The sequence below is a fragment of the Aulonocara sp. 'chitande type north' Nkhata Bay genome, linkage group LG4 (assembly GCF_057382095.1).
Source record: "Aulonocara sp. 'chitande type north' Nkhata Bay isolate Kocher_YH1m ecotype deep benthic linkage group LG4, A_spYH_male_GT1.1, whole genome shotgun sequence".
In the NCBI taxonomy this organism is placed as follows: domain Eukaryota; kingdom Metazoa; phylum Chordata; class Actinopteri; order Cichliformes; family Cichlidae; genus Aulonocara; species Aulonocara sp. 'chitande type north' Nkhata Bay.
Window position 1 is genome coordinate 26,287,012 of NC_141347.1, and position 17,611 is coordinate 26,304,622.

The window sequence follows — 17,611 nt, forward strand, 5'->3', positions numbered from 1 at the left end:
TTGGGCTGGCACTAAGCTAACTCTACAGCAGCATACCGACACACATACACACAGATACACTGTACCCTTAAACCTTAATAGGCCAATTTAGCCTGTTCGTTACGCAGAAGTAAGAAATATTAAACACTGTCTGTATAGCTGTAACGTCATTTGCGAGTGCACCGTTAGCAGGCTAACGATAGTTGGCTGAAACTCGTGCTCTGGTAAGAATGACTCGCCTTCCATGTTTACTGCGATCTTGATTCAGCTAGCTAGATAGCTAATCAATCTTGAGAAAGAGTAACGGTGTAACTCACTAACATGGGGGATTGCCAGTCAAAGATTCAGCTGCATGTTTCATGAGCTGTCTGATAACTGTCTGATAACTGATTAAGTGGCCACTGGAGTATTAACTGTTATTCGTTATTTGTGTTGCTACAAGTGGAAGATGTTTGACTGCGTCTTGGAGCTAGCAGCTAACGTTAGCGTTTTCTAATGTAATGAATGTTCAAGCTATAATGTGTAGACAGTGTTCAGAAGAAGCAATTTATACAGCTTATACAGTACTGTGCAAAGGTCTCAAGCCAACCCTCGTTTCTTTATATTTTGTTTGGGAAATTGAGAAGGGGTGCAGTGATTTATTGAAACATGTGCAAACACCCATTGAAATACAGTATGTAAGGCAAAACAGAATTTGTATAATTAGCTTGAATGTCTGTATTTTGTATGACTACGTTTATTCTTCAACACAGCCTAAACTTTCTTAGGCGAGTGTGGCTTTCATGTAATTTTCATTAAGTAGTCTGTGGGAATAGTTCTCCAGGCTCTTTGGATGTTGGCTGTCAAGATGATCCCTGCTTCAGTAATTAAAGTTTGAGGTCTGGGGAGGCCAGGCCATGACTGATAGTGTTCCTCTGCTTTTGCTGTGTTTTTGGGATCACTGTCATGCTGAAATATGAAAGCAGCTAGACACTCCAGACTGTATTGCAATTTTCTGATTGTAATTTTCTGGATTCAGAATTCCATCCGCTTTGCCAAGATCAGCAGTTTGCAGCCATAAACTCCCGTAGACATTCACTGTTGTACCTCTCTCCTGGCCGCCTCCATACTTATCGATGATGATTTGAACGAAAAATGTCAAATATGCCATTGAATTTCAGTCCAGACTTTTCTCTCTGTTTCTATTCATTAAGAATGGCTTCTTGACAGCCACTGTTCCACTGAGACTATTTCTGATGAGGCTTCATTGAGCAGTAGATGGCTCGATTGAAGCTTCAGCATGTCTTTAGGTCCCATTTCAGGTCTTTGCTGGATTTTTTTATTTTTTCCTATTTTCTAAGGACATGACAAGTATTTGGCGTGTAGCTCCTTGAGAATCACCTTGTTTGTGCAAGGATACTATTTTATAACTGTCAGACTGTGTTATCTTCTTTATAGATGTATCTAAAGAAATGGGAACAAATTGTGTTTTCTGTGACAGGATGCTGCAGTGTTTAACAAAGTGCCTCAAGACCGTTTTAAACAGATTCTTTGCTAAAGTTCTGTGCCTTTTTTATCCTTGAAATGATTCACAAGTTATTGTTAATTGGGTAAGAAATAAACAAACAAAACAAAGCCCCCTGAAAATAGTCAGAACCAAGGACTTGACTGTAAATTACAGAAAAAAACCCAGCCAATGTGCAAGATTACAAGAAATTTTGGCTCCCTGGATACAAAAAATAAAGAAATAAGTTGTGACTCTAGACTTTTGCATGCCACTGCGTATGTACAATCCATGGTACATGTATAAAGAAGAAAGAGTTTTTTGTCTCTTGTTTTACAGCTGAAAACCTTCCACTGGAGGCTGCTGGACTTGACAGATCCAGCTATGTGAGCTGCTCTGATGTGTGGATTCCTAAATCCATACAGTGCGTGGTTGAGACGGCTCTCAAGCTGGTCTAGAGGACAACACTATTACTGTGACATACATATCCAGCAGACCTGCAGCTGATTTAGCTGAGCAGGTGTATGTTGGTCAAAGTTGTAGCATAACTCCCCAGAGCTGCCTCCATCCTCCCTTCCTCTCCCTCTGCAACCCCTCATAGGACTACTATGCCACTGGGATTGGGAAGAAGGAAGAAGGCGTCCCCGCTGGTCGAGAACGAGGAAGCGGAGCCTATCCGCGCGGGTCTCAATGTGCCAGGTATGGAAGGCATCGATGGTGGGGTCGTCGGGCTGGGAGAAGGCGCCACCTCCGAAGGCCTGCCGCCGCCACCTAACAGCATGCGGCCTCGCCTCATCTTCCACACCCAGCTCGCTCACGGCAGCCCCACAGGCCGCATCGAGGGCTTCAGTAACGTGCGGGAGCTTTACGCCAAGATTGGCGAGGCTTTTGGGATACCACCGTCAGAGGTAAGCCTTCCTGCAGACATTAATGGATTTGAGGATTTATAGATTTGCTCCAGATATGCTTGTGGCAGAATTTACCTGATGTTTGTCTTCCTTCACAGGTTATGTTTTGCACTCTGAACACTCACAAGGTGGACATGGATAAACTATTGGGAGGTCAGATCGGGCTAGAGGACTTTATTTTTGCCCACATTAAAGGCCAGAGAAAGGAGATAGAGGTGTTCAAAGGCGAGGATGCGCTGGGGTTGACGATCACTGATAATGGAGCCGGCTACGCTTTCATCAAGGTGAGGAATGTTTAAGTGATGGAGAAAGTGTTTTTTTATTGACTCAAGCACCACCGGGTAAAGGCGTGACCCTGGAATGAAAGTGAATCAATTACTTGCTGTAGGGAGAAAGCGATGAGCTTAATAGTGAATTGGATTTTTTTTTTGTTTTGATGGTTTTTCAGAGGATTCGTGAGGGCAGCATCATCCACCAGATCCAGGTCATCAACGTGGGGGATATGATAGAGTCGATTAATGGCCACCGCCTTATTGGCTGTCGACACTACGAAGTGGCCAAGATGCTGAAGGAGCTTCCCAAAGGAAAGGAGTTCACCATCAAGCTGGTGGAGCCTCTTAAAGCCTTTGGTAGGTGCTGGAAGAAGATGCTTGAAAACCTAGTTTGAAGGGACCTGTTAGGGCTTTCCTTTTTTCCTATCATTTATAGATATATAGTTTTATATGGTAGGAATTTGGATAAAAATGTTTTTAAAAAATTACATTAGCATATTTCCCCCCAAAAAACAGTCTGGTTTCGGCCTGCTCTTAACACATTGAGGGTTTTTTTTGTACCCTTAGATCTGTAGGATGTCACTGAGGAAGAGACATCCTTTACATATGAGGGGTAGCCAATCAGAAGAAAGCTGGCTTAGAGCGAGGGGGAGGGCAGGTCAAACAGCTAGTTCTAGACAAAGGATTGAAGTTTTTGGCTGTGGCAAGGCCTAATATGAGGTAAATAAAGGTTATTTTGAACAGTGACTTGACACTTCTAATGTAGAGCAACCCCACAGGGTGTACAGGTTTGTTTTTGTGCCAGGATTCTAGGTCTGCGTCTTGGACCCACCTTTTCACTTGCTCTCTTACAAATATATATTTCATCGTGCTAATAACATCCTTATTAGTACATCAGATGTCCTAAACAGAAACCTAGAGTGGTAAACGAACTACGTTTTCAGTTTTCCAGCTCACGGAGTAATAAGTAGAGAGTAATAAAGAGGATGAAGACTGCCGCAGCAGAGGGAGAAATCTTTAATTATTTCTGAAAAGGTTTAATTCTGTTTTGTAGACATGATTAGCCAGAGATCTGGTGGGTCTAGGTCAGCTTCAGGGGTTCAGCTGGGGACCGGCAGAGGAACCCTTCGTCTTCGCTCTAAAGGGCCTGCCACTGTGGAGGAGCTGGTGAGCATGCCTGCAAGACCTGTGAACTAATAACTGGTGGTTGTACTGTTTAAATAAAATGTCCCGTTGCTGCTCTTCTAGCCCTCTGCATTTGAGGAAAAGGCCATCGAGAAAGTGGATGACCTGCTCGAGAGTTATATGGGCATCAGAGACAGCGAGCTGGGTGAGTGTGAGTCCCCGATGGCTCTGTGAGTGTCTCACTTAGCGTGATGTGAGTTAAAAAAGATCTTATGTTTTTTTTCTTCCCCTCAGCGGCTACCATGGTGGAGCTGGGAAAAGACAAAAAGAACCCGGATGAGTTTGCAGAGGCTTTAGATGAAACCCTGGGAGACTTTGCCTTCCCCGATGAGTTTGTTTTCGATGTGTGGGGCGCCATCGGAGACGCTAAGGTCGGGCGGGTTTAACGACAGAACCGAAGCAGAACGACCTGCTTTGCGTGTGTGCTTGTTACACCCACAACATTGAGCACTACTAGAAAACCACAACACTACCGTCATGAGTTTGTTTTTATTCCACTGCGCACTCTTTCTATTTTTTTGAGTTTGTACTGTTTATTTTTGTTTGTTTTTGGGAGACTCATCCTTAAAAATGAGGATAATCCAGTAAACGGGAGAGGAAGGTGACTATGATGACTTCCAAAGTGCTTTTATTTGTCTTCCAGCTGTTCCCAGAAAATACGAGCACGCCAACGAGCATTTCCTTCGACTGCGTCACATGAACCTGCATGTCATTGTTGTAGTTGCTGGCAGTGGACCAAACACGGGGCAGGTTTCTAAAATGGGAGAAATGGCAAAACAGAGGCTGACACAGAGGAGATTGATATGGATCTTTTTTTTTTTTTTTTGATTGTTGCACTGTGTTGCACGCGCTGTAAACCAACTACGGAAGTGAGCATGGATTACACTGTACCTGTTGAGCGACTCTGTTATTGCACAAGCATGGGTCTCCCTGAAGTACAGTGTCGTCCTGAAACACTAAATGTTACTGTGATGGATCAGTTTTACAAGCATGTGCTGTTACATTTCTCTCCTCATAATGAATTTTGCTGGTTTTCCTTTTTATTTTTCTTTCTTTTCTTTTTAAGTAAAGGTAAAAGGAGTGTTCTCAGAGAGAAGTCATAGTAAATTGTAGCTCCTGACTAAAAAGACCAGAGGTGTTTGTTTACTGTTAACACATTCCGTGATGTAATGAAGTTAACCGTGCAGACTGTCTTTCACACATTTGACAGTGTTTGAGAAAATCAGTGTTCATTTACTTTCATTGAAGTATGTGCTAGGAGAAAGAGAAGAACGGCGGTCTCCAGCTTGTGGCTCGTGTTGACTTGTTATTTTTTTATAGCCGGTGTGTTTTTTATATGAGGTGACGTGATGTCTATTTTAAAACAAGGTTTGCATAACTGACGAATAATGAAAACTTGTGTTGCAGTTTATTATGGAGAGCAGTATTACAGAAGAAGAAAGAAGTGATGAGTTGGAGTAGTTGTGTTTAAAAAAAAAGAAAAAAAAAGAAAAGACAATAGATCTGCCTTCATTTCTTCTTATTTCTTACATTTTATATACTTTGTTAGAAGTCTGCGTTCTGGTGCGTGCGATTGAAAAATGAGAACACTTGAAGCAGAATGGGACCAAATGAGTTTCATCTCCTGCAGTCGTTTGTTCACTGAAAGGAAAAAAATACAGCGGCAATGTTGCGCCAGCTACTTGGTTTAGGTAAACACACGTCTTAAAGAACTCTGGGTGTTTAGCCTTTTCTGTATATCCAAATGTATGAAGCTATTTTGTAGTTTTGTTTGATTCTTTCAGAGTTCATGGATACCTAAATGGGTTATGATGCTAGAATACTGTAAAACTAAGGAGAAGACATTATTTTGATGGCTTTGTATTACACCGGTGTCAGTGTCCAAATATAATGCAATAACATCCACACAGCAGCCGTCCTTCTGTTTCTTCTTTCATCAACTTAGCACAACAAACTGCCCCGTGGCGTCTGGTCTGAAAAATCTTGATTTGGATGAGTTTATTCAACACTTTGAGCCACTATTGTGAAACAAAGAGACAAAACTGCAACAAACCCGTAGTCTTTTCCAAGATTCTGAGAAACCGTGCCCGAGAGCACTTTCTGTGTTTGTGTTTCTTCTCACTCCTGTGTCTTCTTGAAATATAAATGACATTTAACTAGACAGTGAACTAGGTGTCAGCAGGTAATAAGATCTCTCTGGGTCAACATGATAGTGCTGGTCAAGCTCAGCGAGGTCACTTACAGGCCTCAATGGAGGGAGGTGACAAACTGAAGAGCCGCCGATGTTCCTGCCACTTTATAAAGGGGCTTTTTCAGCATTTCTTTAATAGGATTTTCAGATGAGTTACTGCAGTTCAAACATTGCAGACAGGCCAAGTCTCACTAAAAAGTGCAAAGAAAGTCTATGAGACCAAACGTCAAATATAATTGCAATTAACAATAAATATTTTGTTAAACGTGACACTAAATTTGAAGCATGAAGATGAGACAATGACAGTACAAATGAGGAAAAAAACATTGTATTTAATGAAATGAGTAACAAGAGTGTGTGTGTGCGCGCTGCACATGCAAGGATGTCCTCTGTAACTATGAATGTCAGACATGGTGATGTATGAGGCTCTAGAAAATGATATTACTGAGAGGAGATATAGATGGAGAGATGTCATAAATAACTAAATAAGAATGACTAATAATAACAAAGATAATGATAATAAGGACAGTAATAGTAAATACATAAATAAAAGGAACAGAGAAATAGGGTTATGCATAATAATTGAGTAAAAACTATATCTGTAATTGGCTTGGATTTGGCCTTCCTCGCCACATCACCTGCTCCAGAGGGTCCCAAGAATGACAATAATAGCAAAATTACTTGTTTTGCTATTATTATACTTCAAGCTTATTTTTATTCGAGGTTTGCGAGTACACAATGTCTTTGTTCTAGTTTGAACAACAGACCTTTTACCAGGTAAGTGTTACCTTACCTGGTAAAAGCTTAAAGTTTAACTTTGGTTCACTATTACAACCTTTTTTCTACATAGAAGAATTTTCAATAGGCTGGACTGTGTCCAGTTTCCTAAGCTTCCCTGAGGCTAACAAATGAGGGGTGGTGACATGTCCTGTATTTACTACAAGCGAGGTAAACAAGTTCTTCAAGTCCCTGTTGCTCTATAACCTTGGTTGCTCATAAACTGTGTCCAGACTGCTCTCTGGACTCCCTGCAGGGTACTTACAGACAGCAGCTCCCCCTCCCACACACCCTACATCAAGAACCATGGCGTTGCGCCCACGCGCTTCCTCCCAGCCTTTAAAGCTTACCTTCTTTCAGAGTTCTAAGCTAAATTCGTTCCTGCGACCTCGAGCTGTTTCGTCACAGTCAGGCTCCATGCTGGAAGATGAGCTCTCCTGTCCTATATGCTGTGAAATCTTCAAGGACCCGGTAGTGCTCAAGTGCAGCCACAGTTTCTGTCGGGCCTGTCTTCAGCAGTTCTGGAACAAGAAGAAGGCCAGGCGTGAATGTCCTGTCTGCAGGAGGAAGTGCTCGCTGACTGAGCCCACAGTCAGCTTGGCTCTGAAGAATGTGGCCGAAACCTTCCTGAAGGAGCACGGGTGCAGGGGAGCCACAGCGGGAACTGGGGCTGGTGATACAGGGAAACAAGCAGTGACAGTAGATTTTAAGTGCAGTACACATGAGGAAGTTCTCAAACTCTTCTGTCTGGATGACTTTGAAGTCCTGTGCTGTGTGTGTCACACCTCCAAGAAGCACCTCGGACATCGAGTGTGTCCCATAGAAGAAGGTGCTCAGGATCTTAAGGTATTGTACTTTTGTTCCCTTTCCTGTTACCCACATCCAGCTTTAGCAGATGTCTACTCCGCACAGATCCTTGTTATGCTGGAAGGAGTTAAAAGGGAGTTCTTCCTTCCTGCTATCACCAAGCGCTTGCTTATAGAGGTTCACATAATAATTGGAGCTCTCTCTTGTATAGTATGCGGTTTTCACCTTATGAAATAAGCACCTGCTATTCTTAATTGGAGCTACATAAATACAGTTGAACTATTTGCCATTTAAGCAAACTACCTTTGACCTTTTAGTCCTCCTTTGAAAATGTCACTTTACTGCTTTCAAATTGAAGAAGGTGATACTTTTGCAAACTGAGAAAACTGTTAACATTGTTCAATGTACAATAAGATAAATATGACTCTTTATCCTCGCTCTTCAGGCAGAGCTGAAAAATGAGCTGATTCCTCTGAAGAAAAACCTGCGTTGCCTCTATGAAGCCAAGCAGGAGTGTGATGACACAACTGTGCACATCAAGGTATCAATAAACACTCAGATACCACGAAACACTAGAGGACATTGAAGTTGACGTAACAGTGACTGAAGTTGAGCAGTGCAATGTTAAGTGTGTAAATATGTCAGCTAATGTCTCAGAGCAGGTGAAATATACTTCTCAAAAAAGTTAATGTCTAACATCAAATCAGATAAACTTCCAGGATACTGATCTGGTCAGTTAAGTAGCAGAGAGGGTTGATGGTCAGTTTCAGTTGCCTTGGTGCTAATTAGATTAACAACAGGTACTCTAGATGGGCAACAGTGAAACAACCATCCAAAAACATGGTTTTAAAAGTGGAGGCCACTGACATTTGTTCCATTCTTTTCTGGTTTTCAATAGTTTTGCATTTGTCTAGGGTCAGTGTCACTACTTGTAGCTTGAGGCAATACCCGGATTGTGCAGATTGCACAGGTAGTCCGGATCCTCCAGGATGGTACATCAATGTGCCATTTTCAGGTTTGCTGTCTCTCCCGGCGCAGTCTCAGTAGCGTGAAGGAGATTCTAGGAGAGGTGGACAGAGCCGTAGAAAGTCCTTAATCTGTCAGCAGGACCGCTATTTGCTCGTTTTAGCAAAGAGGAACAGGATGAGCACTGCCAGAGTCCTACGAAATAACCTCCAGCAGCCCACTGGTGTGAATGTCATGATGAAACAATCATGTTTAGGGAGTGGCACCATTGGCTAGGCAGTGGCAACACGAAGGAACTGATACCACTGACTGACCCTCACTCTCGCCTAACATAAATCCAACAGAACACTTCTGGGACATTATGTTTTGGTATGAGCTGGTGGGTTGCACCTCAAGTCCCTTTTGAGGAAGTATGGATAAAGAAAGAAAATTAGACTAGAAATGAATTTTTACATTGATCCATATTCCCATGTGTAGAACCAGACTCAGGCCACAGAAAAGCAGATCAAAGAGGAGTTTGAGGAGCTGCGGGAGTTTCTCCGGAGGGAGGAGGAGGAACGTCTGGCCACTCTGCAGAAAGACGATAAGGAGAAGAAAGAGCTAGTGAAGAAGAAGTCTGACAGCATCGCCAGAGATATCCTCACCTTCTCCCATGCTGTCATTGCCATTGAGAACGAGATTGCATCCAGTGATGTTAATTTCCTTCAGGTGAGCAGATCTTAACGGTTTTCCGCATCACATCCATGCCACGAAACACACTGCTTATAACTCTTTCTTTCCTTATTTCAGAATTATACAAACACAAAGAAAAGGTAGGAGGTTTAAAAAAGTATTTGGCAGCGTCATGCCAGCTTCAACGCTAGTGATTCAGCACTACTTTCTTTTTGTGTTTCTTTTACCTCTCACAGAGCACAGATCCTACCCAAGAATCCAGAAAAAGTCTCAGGTGCTCTTATAAATGTGACCAAGCATGTCAGTTCCCTCAAGTACCACGTGTGGGAGAAAATGGTGGATCTGGTTCAGTACAGTAAGAACTCACGTGACTCTGTGACACATTCTTGTATACATCACCAAGGAAGATTTTTTTTTTCTTTTAGAGATCTTTGCATTTAAACAGTTCAACGTATCTCAAATTTCTTTCTTCTTCTTAATCACCGACTATGTGTAATCTTTTAGCACCCATCACCTTGGATCCTAACACTGCCTACTCCTGGTTATCCCTCACCTCGGATTTGACCAGTGTGGCCAACAGCGGATCCCTGCAGCAACTCCCGGACAATCCTGAACGGTTTGGTCATTTTGTGTTTGTTCTGGGCTCAGAGGGTTTTACATCAGGCCGTCACGCCTGGGAGGTAGAGGTGGGCGACAAAGTGGAGTGGATGCTCGGGGTGGTCAAAGAGTCCATTGACAGGAAGGGCCGCATCTCGGGCTGTCCCGAGGGCGGCTTTTGGATGATCTCATACTTTGAGGGGGAGTACTCAGCCATGACAAGGCCCAGCACCCCGCTGCATCTGGAGGGGAAGCTAACTCGAGTAAGGGTGCAGCTGGACTACGACTCTGGAGAGGTCATCTTCTCCAACCCTGTCAATATGACACCCATCTACACTTTCAATGACTTCTTCACTCAGAAGTTGTACCCCTTCTTCTGCCCTGGTGCTAACATCAACGGAAACAACCCCAAACCTCTTAAAATCTGCCCCGCCAAGGTGGCTGTGTGGAACAGCGCGACGTGGTGATTAGTGAGGACCTTAGAAAGGACATCAGTAGAATTGAAATTCATTATATGACCCAAGTGTGAATCAAATGATTAAGCAAATTATGTCAGTGCATGATTGTTGGTAAAATGAGCACGACACAAGCTGAGTGATGACAGCAGTAATTGGTTTATTTCACTTGGGTTCATTTAGTGATTGACTGCAGGTTACGAAGCCAAAAGAGGCTCTTTAGAGTGAACAAGGGGACGCAGTTGCAATAATTATGCAGCAAGGCTCCATTATACTTCTCAGCCAGGCAGGCTGTCACACTAAGCATCTCCTGCCTACTGTCATGAACATCAATATCCCCCTAGTGGTTCCTCACACTGGAACACAATTATTTTCACTTCTAGTTCAGAAAAACACAAACAACCTCATGCGAGTGTCACAGATGATTTAAGTTTTGCTTTTCCCCCCGCCCGGTTCAAATGTGACACAGATCTGTCATTCACTGCCGGTATAATCATTAGAACACACACTTTCACTCATCTGACCTGGACTTTTTTCATACGTGATCATTCTGAATTTAATGGCTTTGCAACAACTGTTTTATAAAATATTATACAGTTTTAGTTTATCTGACTAAGTGTGTCTTTAAGTCTTTAAGTTTTGTACAGTGACTCCTGCAACAGCTTGTTTTCCATGCAATGATGACGCATACACGCAACCATTGTTTGTATAAATGCTGAACATAATTGCTTGGTAATTGTCCTTAATTAATAAAATGATCATATTCTGAGACCACTCTTGTCCCTCTACATTATTTTATTGCGTCCTTTATACAAGATGTAACTGGAAACTTGATCTCCTCTTCTCCACACATGGAACTGCCAGGTTGCGACATTGAAAAGGCTGTTTTGTCCTCTCCTGTCGGAGAGGAGAAGGCTGGTACAAAAATGTCAGTGCAGAGGTTACATGTTAGTAAGATCAAGCTTTTGGGTGGCAGATCACTTACCTTTATGCTGCAAAAAGAAATGGTAGGGATGATGATGCATGCGATTTTAGATCTTCTTCTAAAGGGGAAATGCAATCTAATGATGAGGACCAGAAGGAGCAAGAGTTAAAGTCTGCTTTTTCTAATTTAAAAAATACAAGACAGCTTTAGATGTAGTATTTTATCCTCCTCAGTCCTTATTTTGATGCTCAACATTATTGTGGACTTTAGTCTGCATGTTCTCTAGCCTGCCACCCTGCAGGGGGCCTTTGGTCAGAACCCCTGCTTTGTTAATCAGCAGGTTGAGACCCACTGTATTCACCAGGGAGACCTCCTGCTGGGTGTACTGTTTTATGCAACAAAGGTCAGTGGCGTCTGACAGAGAAAGAAAGAAAGTGGAGCATCAGGGGCGGTCAATAGTGAACAGTCAGATAAATATCAGAACAGTGGGCTAGTGGTGGAGGCGGGGCCTGTTTGTTCCCTGGTATGTACAGACTATAACAGGAGAACATCCAATGATCAGGCATAACATGACCACTAAAATGTAGCGTGAATAACACTCAGTATTTGTTCATCATGGCGGGATTTATTAGGGAGCAAATGAACTTTGTTCTCAAAATTGATGTGTCACAAGCAGGGAAAATGGGCTGTTTGTCAGAGCATCTTCAAACCTGAAGCTCCTGTGGGGTGTTCGCAGTCCACAGAGGTGAGTATCTATCAAAAGTGGTCCAAGGAAGGGACAATGGGGAGCCAGGGTTCACTGATAAACATGGAGAGTGAAAGCTGACCCATTTGGTCCAATTCTAGAGATAAGCTAACGTAGCAAATTTCTGTAAAAGTTAATGGTGGTTCTGGAGATGTCAGAATACATAGTGTATCGTAGTTTGTCGTGTATAGGGCTACATAGCACAGACCAGTGTCCGTGTAGCCCGTGCTGACCCGTCCCAACAATGGGCACAACTGGACCATAAAAAGGAGCACAATAATGACTTTGAGAAGCTGACTTCAATTCAATTCAATTCAATTTTATTTATATAGCGCCAAATCACAACAAAAGTCGCCTCAAGGCGCTTCATAGATACAGAGAAAAACCCAACAATCATATGACCCCCTATGAGCAAGCACTTTGGTGACAGTGGGAAGGAAAAACTCCCTTTTAACAGGAAGAAACCTTGGGCAGAACCAGGCTCAGGGAGGGGCGGGGCCATCTGCTGCGACCGGTTGGGGTGAGAGAAGGAAGACAGGATAAAAGACATGCTGTGGAAGAGAGACAGAGGTTAATAACAGATATGATTCAATGCAGAGAGGTCTAATAATACATAGTGAGTGAGAAAGCTGACTGGAAAGGAAAAACTCAATGCATCATGGGAATCCCCCGGCAGCCTACGTGTATTGCAGCATAACTAAGGGAGGATTCAGGGTCACCTGGTCCAGCCCTAACTATATGCTTTAGCAAAAAGGAAAGTTTTAAGCCTAATCTTGAAAGTAGAGATAGTGTCTGTCTCCTGAATCCAAACTGGAAGCTGGTTCCACAGAAGAGGGGCCTGAAAACTGAAGGCTCTCCCTCCCATTCTACTTTTAAATACTCTAGGAACAACAAGTAAGCCTGCAGAGCGAGAGCGAAGTGCTCTAATAGGGTGGCATCCAAATTCCCCAGATCTAAATCCAAGTGAGCATCTGTGGAATGTAGTGTGTAAACAAGTCTGATCCATGGAGGGCCATTTGCTGCCGGTAGCACTGGAACATTCAAGGTGGATGGAATAATGAAAGAGGAGGACTACCTCAAAATTCTTCGACGTCACCTCAAACCAACAGCTAGATTGTTGACATGTAAACACATTTGGGTGTCCCAGAAGAACATTGATCCTATTCACATCAAAACTGGTTTTGAAGGCTTCTGGACTACATCCCACAGTGGAAAAAAACAGTTCAAAGAAACCATTAAAAAACAAAAATATCAAGATATTCATGTATGTAAACTTCTGAACACAGATGCTGTAGTGCCCTCACTCAGTTGGACAACAGGATGCTTCTTTTGTCACCGTTTCCTGTGTCTGTAAATACATAGAAAGAAATTTAAACAATCACAAGATGCAATCCATCAGTTATACTATTTTTTTTGTCTTAGCTGCATTTTTGCTCCATCTCCTGTGACATCATTTTAAACACATTTTCTATTACAGTTAGGGAGCAGTTTACTGCGACTCCTATAAAGTGGCACAAAGGTTTAGGGCTGTTACCTCAGCTGTGGATTCATCTGACTTCCTGCAACAGTTTTCTCACTGGGTGGGGGTCCTCTGTTGTCTCCAGTGTTAAGCATGCTGACTGGCTGAAGCTCCATTTCCTCTGCCTCAGTTTGCACAGTTTAAGCTTTCTCATTCAGCCTCAGCTGACTGTTTAGTCTTTAGCCTGGACACACCCATGTTTGTTCTGTCGCTATGCCTGCATAATATCCATTCAATATGACAAGTAAAGCATGTGCACAGGGGCCCTATTTTGAGGCTTTTCCAAGATAAAATAAACTTCAGAGCAAGAAAAGACACATATAATGGCAAATAAAAGAACCCAGACATGATGATGGTGATAACGTGTAAAACATGCTGGATGAGGAGGAGGATGAGGAGGAGTGTGATTCGTGTTAGTCTTTTTTTCCAAAGCCCAACAAGAACAACATGTGCAAAGCAATGAAAACAAAGGGCTTCGTGGTTATGAAAAGAAAGGAACTCACCCAGTGAGATGACCGTTGGTTAAAAACACACTGTCCACATTAACTTAACTAACAGCACAGACACGAGGGGCCGTGGTAGACTTATGTAAGCCATATGGGTGCGCAGACCAACTACTAAAACACATGCAGCAGTATTATGCAGTTGTACGTGAGCTCGGTGACATTACAGTAGATGATTTAGGGCCATTTAGTGTGACTCATGCACAGTGTTGATGTAGCACAGCAAAAATAGCTTCTGAATGTGAGCTCAGTAAACCACACAAAAGACTGTCAGACAATTAAACGATTCATTTAGATAAGAAAATAATGTGAAAGCACTGATGTCAAGTAGTTTTCATCAACTGTGTTAAGCGCTTAGATTCCGTGTCTGGCATTACAAACTAATAAAAAAACAGCAACAAAGCAATGACAAGCTGTATGGAATGCCTTTAATATATACATATTTCCACCTGTTATAATGGCACTGAAGCTACAGCAGTGGTGTTGGCAGGGATTTGTATTCCCGGCACATGATTGCGCCATTTCTGTGTGAAACGGCGCACTCTGAATATCTGGCAAAAGATTTACAGAGGCTTGCAAATCCTTGATAAACAAACGGCATAAATGTCCACAGTAACAAATGATTTACTCTTCAAAAGAGGAAAAAAATTAACCTCGGGTGTGGAGAGTGATCTGAACAGCACGCCGTTCACTTGTTTTGAGAGGAATAATCTTCTTCGGAAACCAAATTGCACAATAGGTTTAAAACCTAAAGAAATGTCTTGTGAAGGTGGATATTTATAGCAGCGTGCAATAAATATAGCAACAAAAAATATATATATTGTGAGGCTTATAATTTAGCTTCAAAACGGACAGTCTCTCAAATTGATGTTTATAGGCTTCACAATGGTCGTATTTCTTGCAGGGCTCGTCGTAAACTGGATGGCATGACACTGGAGTCTCTGTACCTTTTATTCTGTCCGTCCCCTGCCTCTCTAACATGCGTGTCAGCAAAAGCAAGCTGGCAGCAGGACGGCTCACACTGACACTGACACAAGCAGAGGGAGGTTTCGGGAAGAAAAACAACAAATGTGGGTCCGATTTGTTCAGAGAGGACTCGCATATGTATATTTAAAAAACTATGAGAAACTCAGACAACAGTGTGACCGAATGCCCTGCACTGATGATATAAGCTTGCTGTCCATTATTGAGACTGGTGCTCTTTGGATTCCTCCGCTGCTGGTGAGCGTAAACTGAGTGTGTGAGCGAGAGGTTAACAAAAAGAAAACCCCAAAACGACCCCCTCCCAGAAAATCTCACGAGGGAGGGGTGCAGACTGTGGTGTCTTCTTGAAATACGTCGAACGACAAAAGTGTGACAACACGGGAAAGGACATAACAACACATCCCTTGACTTTCATTTGGCAGCAGCTTCCTTTGGCTGTCCGGGTTTGAAATTGGCAGTGTCTTGCTTTCGATCCATAAGCATACGCACGCGTACTCACTCACACGGTGCAGCCATACATACTCACAGACATACATACAGTACATGATGCAGTACATAACATGCACGTACACAGATATAAATACGTAAAGGTTTTCTTTAAATGCACTTCTGTGTCCGCAGCTCTCCGCTTTGAAAATAGGAAGGTGCATAAATAAAACATTCCTATTATAGAAAAGGTCCATGCATGCCTGGCACCTCTGGGTTTGCTGAGACTGAATGTGGAGGAAATATGAGGGCTGTGTGCCATCTGGCTGTATCCCCTCATATCTCACCACTTCATAAATTATGCTTCTTCTTCGTGATTGTGTCGTTTGACTCTCGGGCAGTACATTAGTCTCTCTCGCTCTCTCTCTCTCTGTCTTTATTTATTTATTTATTCATTGTCCTTCACAGATGGGTGCTGTCCTGCGTATCGAACCTGTGGCTCTCTGAGAGCCCGGTGCTGCACTTCCTGCTACTCCCTTGATTAGGTACCAAGGAGAGGGGGTCTGGCCTGATCAGGTACCTGGAGATGGGACAGAGGACAGATAGACCACAGTAGTATTTGTCATTTTTAGTGCTGGTTTCACTTATAGCACTAAAAGTGTGCTGCCGTATACTCACACAACATCATGGAGCTCCAGTCTGGTGTCTGGAGGAGGGTTGATGAGGATGTATGACAGTCTGTTCCCTTGGTCTGTCATCCCGTCTGACACAGGAAGAAAAGAGATTAGTAAGGCAGGAAATGAAGTAGGCACAGGATACACAGCAGGCCGTGCTACATCCGCACATGCAGAATAGGCTTTATCTTACACTGAGTCACATGACAGGAATTTGGATAAAAATGGACACAAGTCCAAACAGTGTCACAGATAGTAAACATTAGGGTGAGCGACACAGATACTTTGCTTAAGTAGAAGCAGAAGTTTGAAAAAATAAAAAGGCTGGTATGATTACAATGATGATTACAGCGTATTAATGCGTTTTTTTTTTATTCATGCAGACGGTCTAGGTGTAGCTAATTTTGATAAACAGCTAACAAAATGTTAAAAATATGTCACAGAAATACGTAAATTATGGAATTATTCGAAATAATTATGTAACAATTTGAAATGTGCAAATGCAATCGGAGGATTTTCACATTATTTGTAAAAAGGCTTGAAAATATTTCTCAGACTGAGGCTTGTTACAGAAGCTGTGTCCACCTTTTACATACAGCCTCTGGTCCTTTTAGTATAGTTACAGACTTGGGGAATCGATGCCAAGATGCATTAAAGCTGTTTTAGTAGCACACGGTGACCTGACACCTACTTGTCTCCCGTCTGTGTGTGCTACATCCACCACTCAAAAGCAGGAACAGTTAGATTCCTACACAAATTGCTGCAGACTTACTGAATCCACTTGGAGAAAGGCCCAAATGTTTCATCCTTGTCCGCACCAGCGCGTTGAGTTCCTGCCTCTCTGAGCGCCTGAAAAGAGTCAGTCTCTGTTGGCTGATCCTCTCTGCCGCACTGCCGGGTCCCCCTTTGGACCCGCTGGAACTCCGACCCCCCTTCCTGCTCAACCGCCGTGCCCACTGCATGCTCTTCCTCCTCAGCAGCGGGTGGTCTGAAGAGTGCGAAGAGGTGGAAATGGGCTCCGAGGATGTCGAGTTCCGGTGGACGCTAGTCCGGGATAACAGGGGCTCCCTGGGTTCTCTGGTGTCCTCGTAGTCCTCAACTGTGATAGATACCTGGGACTGAGACCCACACACAAGCAAAAGCTTACACTTCCTCATATGTGAAGTAAACCTGTTATCACGCTGGTCTCATTAAATCAGTTCTGCGGCAGTTCTGTTTTCTGATTTCTCAAAGCAAAGCGGGATTAACACTTTATCTTATTAGAAACAAATGATGAATAAAAGATAGATTCTTTGAATGTAATCACAAGTGTTTTTTGGCAAAGCTCTCAGTTCCCAAAGCGCCATGTTTACTATGCAGATTTCATTCAACTATGTCTGTTTCACTTCGCGGAAACACATCAAAACTAAGCTCTAACTGTCTTCACAGCTATCAGTGTCTTCATAACATGAACAAACAGGATTAGCATCAAGACAGATTCTTCTATTTAAACTAATCCAAAGGGAAAATTTCCTGACTGATTTTTTTATAGCGAGGAAACTCT

General features: G+C 42.8%; 3 protein-coding genes across 5 annotated transcripts in view; 2 read left to right on the forward strand and 1 right to left on the reverse strand.

Moving 5' to 3' along the window:
• Positions 1-5,732, forward strand: gipc1 (GIPC PDZ domain containing family, member 1). Of its 3 annotated transcripts, XM_086289460.1 has the most exons (8): positions 1-203; positions 1,802-1,886; positions 2,064-2,370; positions 2,469-2,654; positions 2,819-2,999; positions 3,697-3,809; positions 3,891-3,972; positions 4,062-5,732. In XM_086289460.1, exons 3-8 carry the CDS (start codon positions 2,071-2,073, stop codon positions 4,211-4,213), a joined length of 1,014 nt encoding a protein of 337 aa, XP_086145586.1. In that variant the 5' UTR covers positions 1-203; positions 1,802-1,886; positions 2,064-2,070; the 3' UTR covers positions 4,214-5,732. The 3 variants fall into 3 exon arrangements, with proteins under 3 accessions (XP_086145586.1, XP_086145585.1, XP_086145587.1); XM_086289459.1 differs by having other exon boundaries at positions 1,802-2,370; XM_086289461.1 differs by lacking the exon at positions 1,802-1,886.
• A 146-nt stretch (positions 5,733-5,878) lies between these two features.
• On the forward strand, positions 5,879-11,031 carry LOC147332753 (E3 ubiquitin-protein ligase TRIM39-like). The gene is made up of 6 exons (XM_086289458.1): positions 5,879-7,641; positions 8,048-8,143; positions 9,046-9,276; positions 9,358-9,380; positions 9,477-9,595; positions 9,745-11,031. The coding sequence occupies exons 1-6, from the start codon at positions 7,102-7,104 to the stop codon at positions 10,302-10,304; spliced, it is 1,569 nt and encodes a 522-aa protein (XP_086145584.1). The 5' UTR covers positions 5,879-7,101; the 3' UTR covers positions 10,305-11,031.
• A 1,338-nt stretch (positions 11,032-12,369) lies between these two features.
• The window catches only part of kcnt2b (potassium sodium-activated channel subfamily T member 2b), a 42,781-nt gene continuing 37,539 nt past the window's right edge, over positions 12,370-17,611 (reverse strand). Inside the window, exons 28-30 of the mRNA XM_086289462.1 lie at positions 16,841-17,186; positions 16,073-16,157; positions 12,370-15,974 (exon numbers count right to left, since the gene is read on the reverse strand). Coding sequence (XP_086145588.1) covers positions 15,857-15,974; positions 16,073-16,157; positions 16,841-17,186 — 549 coding nt within the window. The 3' untranslated portion in view covers positions 12,370-15,856. The remainder of the gene's footprint in view (positions 15,975-16,072; positions 16,158-16,840; positions 17,187-17,611) is intronic.

Bases quoted from the DNA above. Each gene is read 5' to 3' on its own strand.
- LOC147332753 (XM_086289458.1), top strand. From the start codon at position 7,102: ATGGCGTTGCGCCCACGCGCTTCCTCCCAGCCTTTAAAGCTTACCTTC. The intron at 9,277-9,357 runs GTGAGCAGATCT...TCCTTATTTCAG, and splicing joins GTGATGTTAATTTCCTTCAG to AATTATACAAACACAAAGAA. The intron at 9,596-9,744 runs GTAAGAACTCAC...GTAATCTTTTAG, and splicing joins GGTGGATCTGGTTCAGTACA to CACCCATCACCTTGGATCCT.
- gipc1 (XM_086289459.1), top strand. From the start codon at position 2,071: ATGCCACTGGGATTGGGAAGAAGGAAGAAGGCGTCCCCGCTGGTCGAG. The intron at 2,371-2,468 runs GTAAGCCTTCCT...CTTCCTTCACAG, and splicing joins TTGGGATACCACCGTCAGAG to GTTATGTTTTGCACTCTGAA. The intron at 3,973-4,061 runs GTGAGTGTGAGT...TCTTCCCCTCAG, and splicing joins CATCAGAGACAGCGAGCTGG to CGGCTACCATGGTGGAGCTG.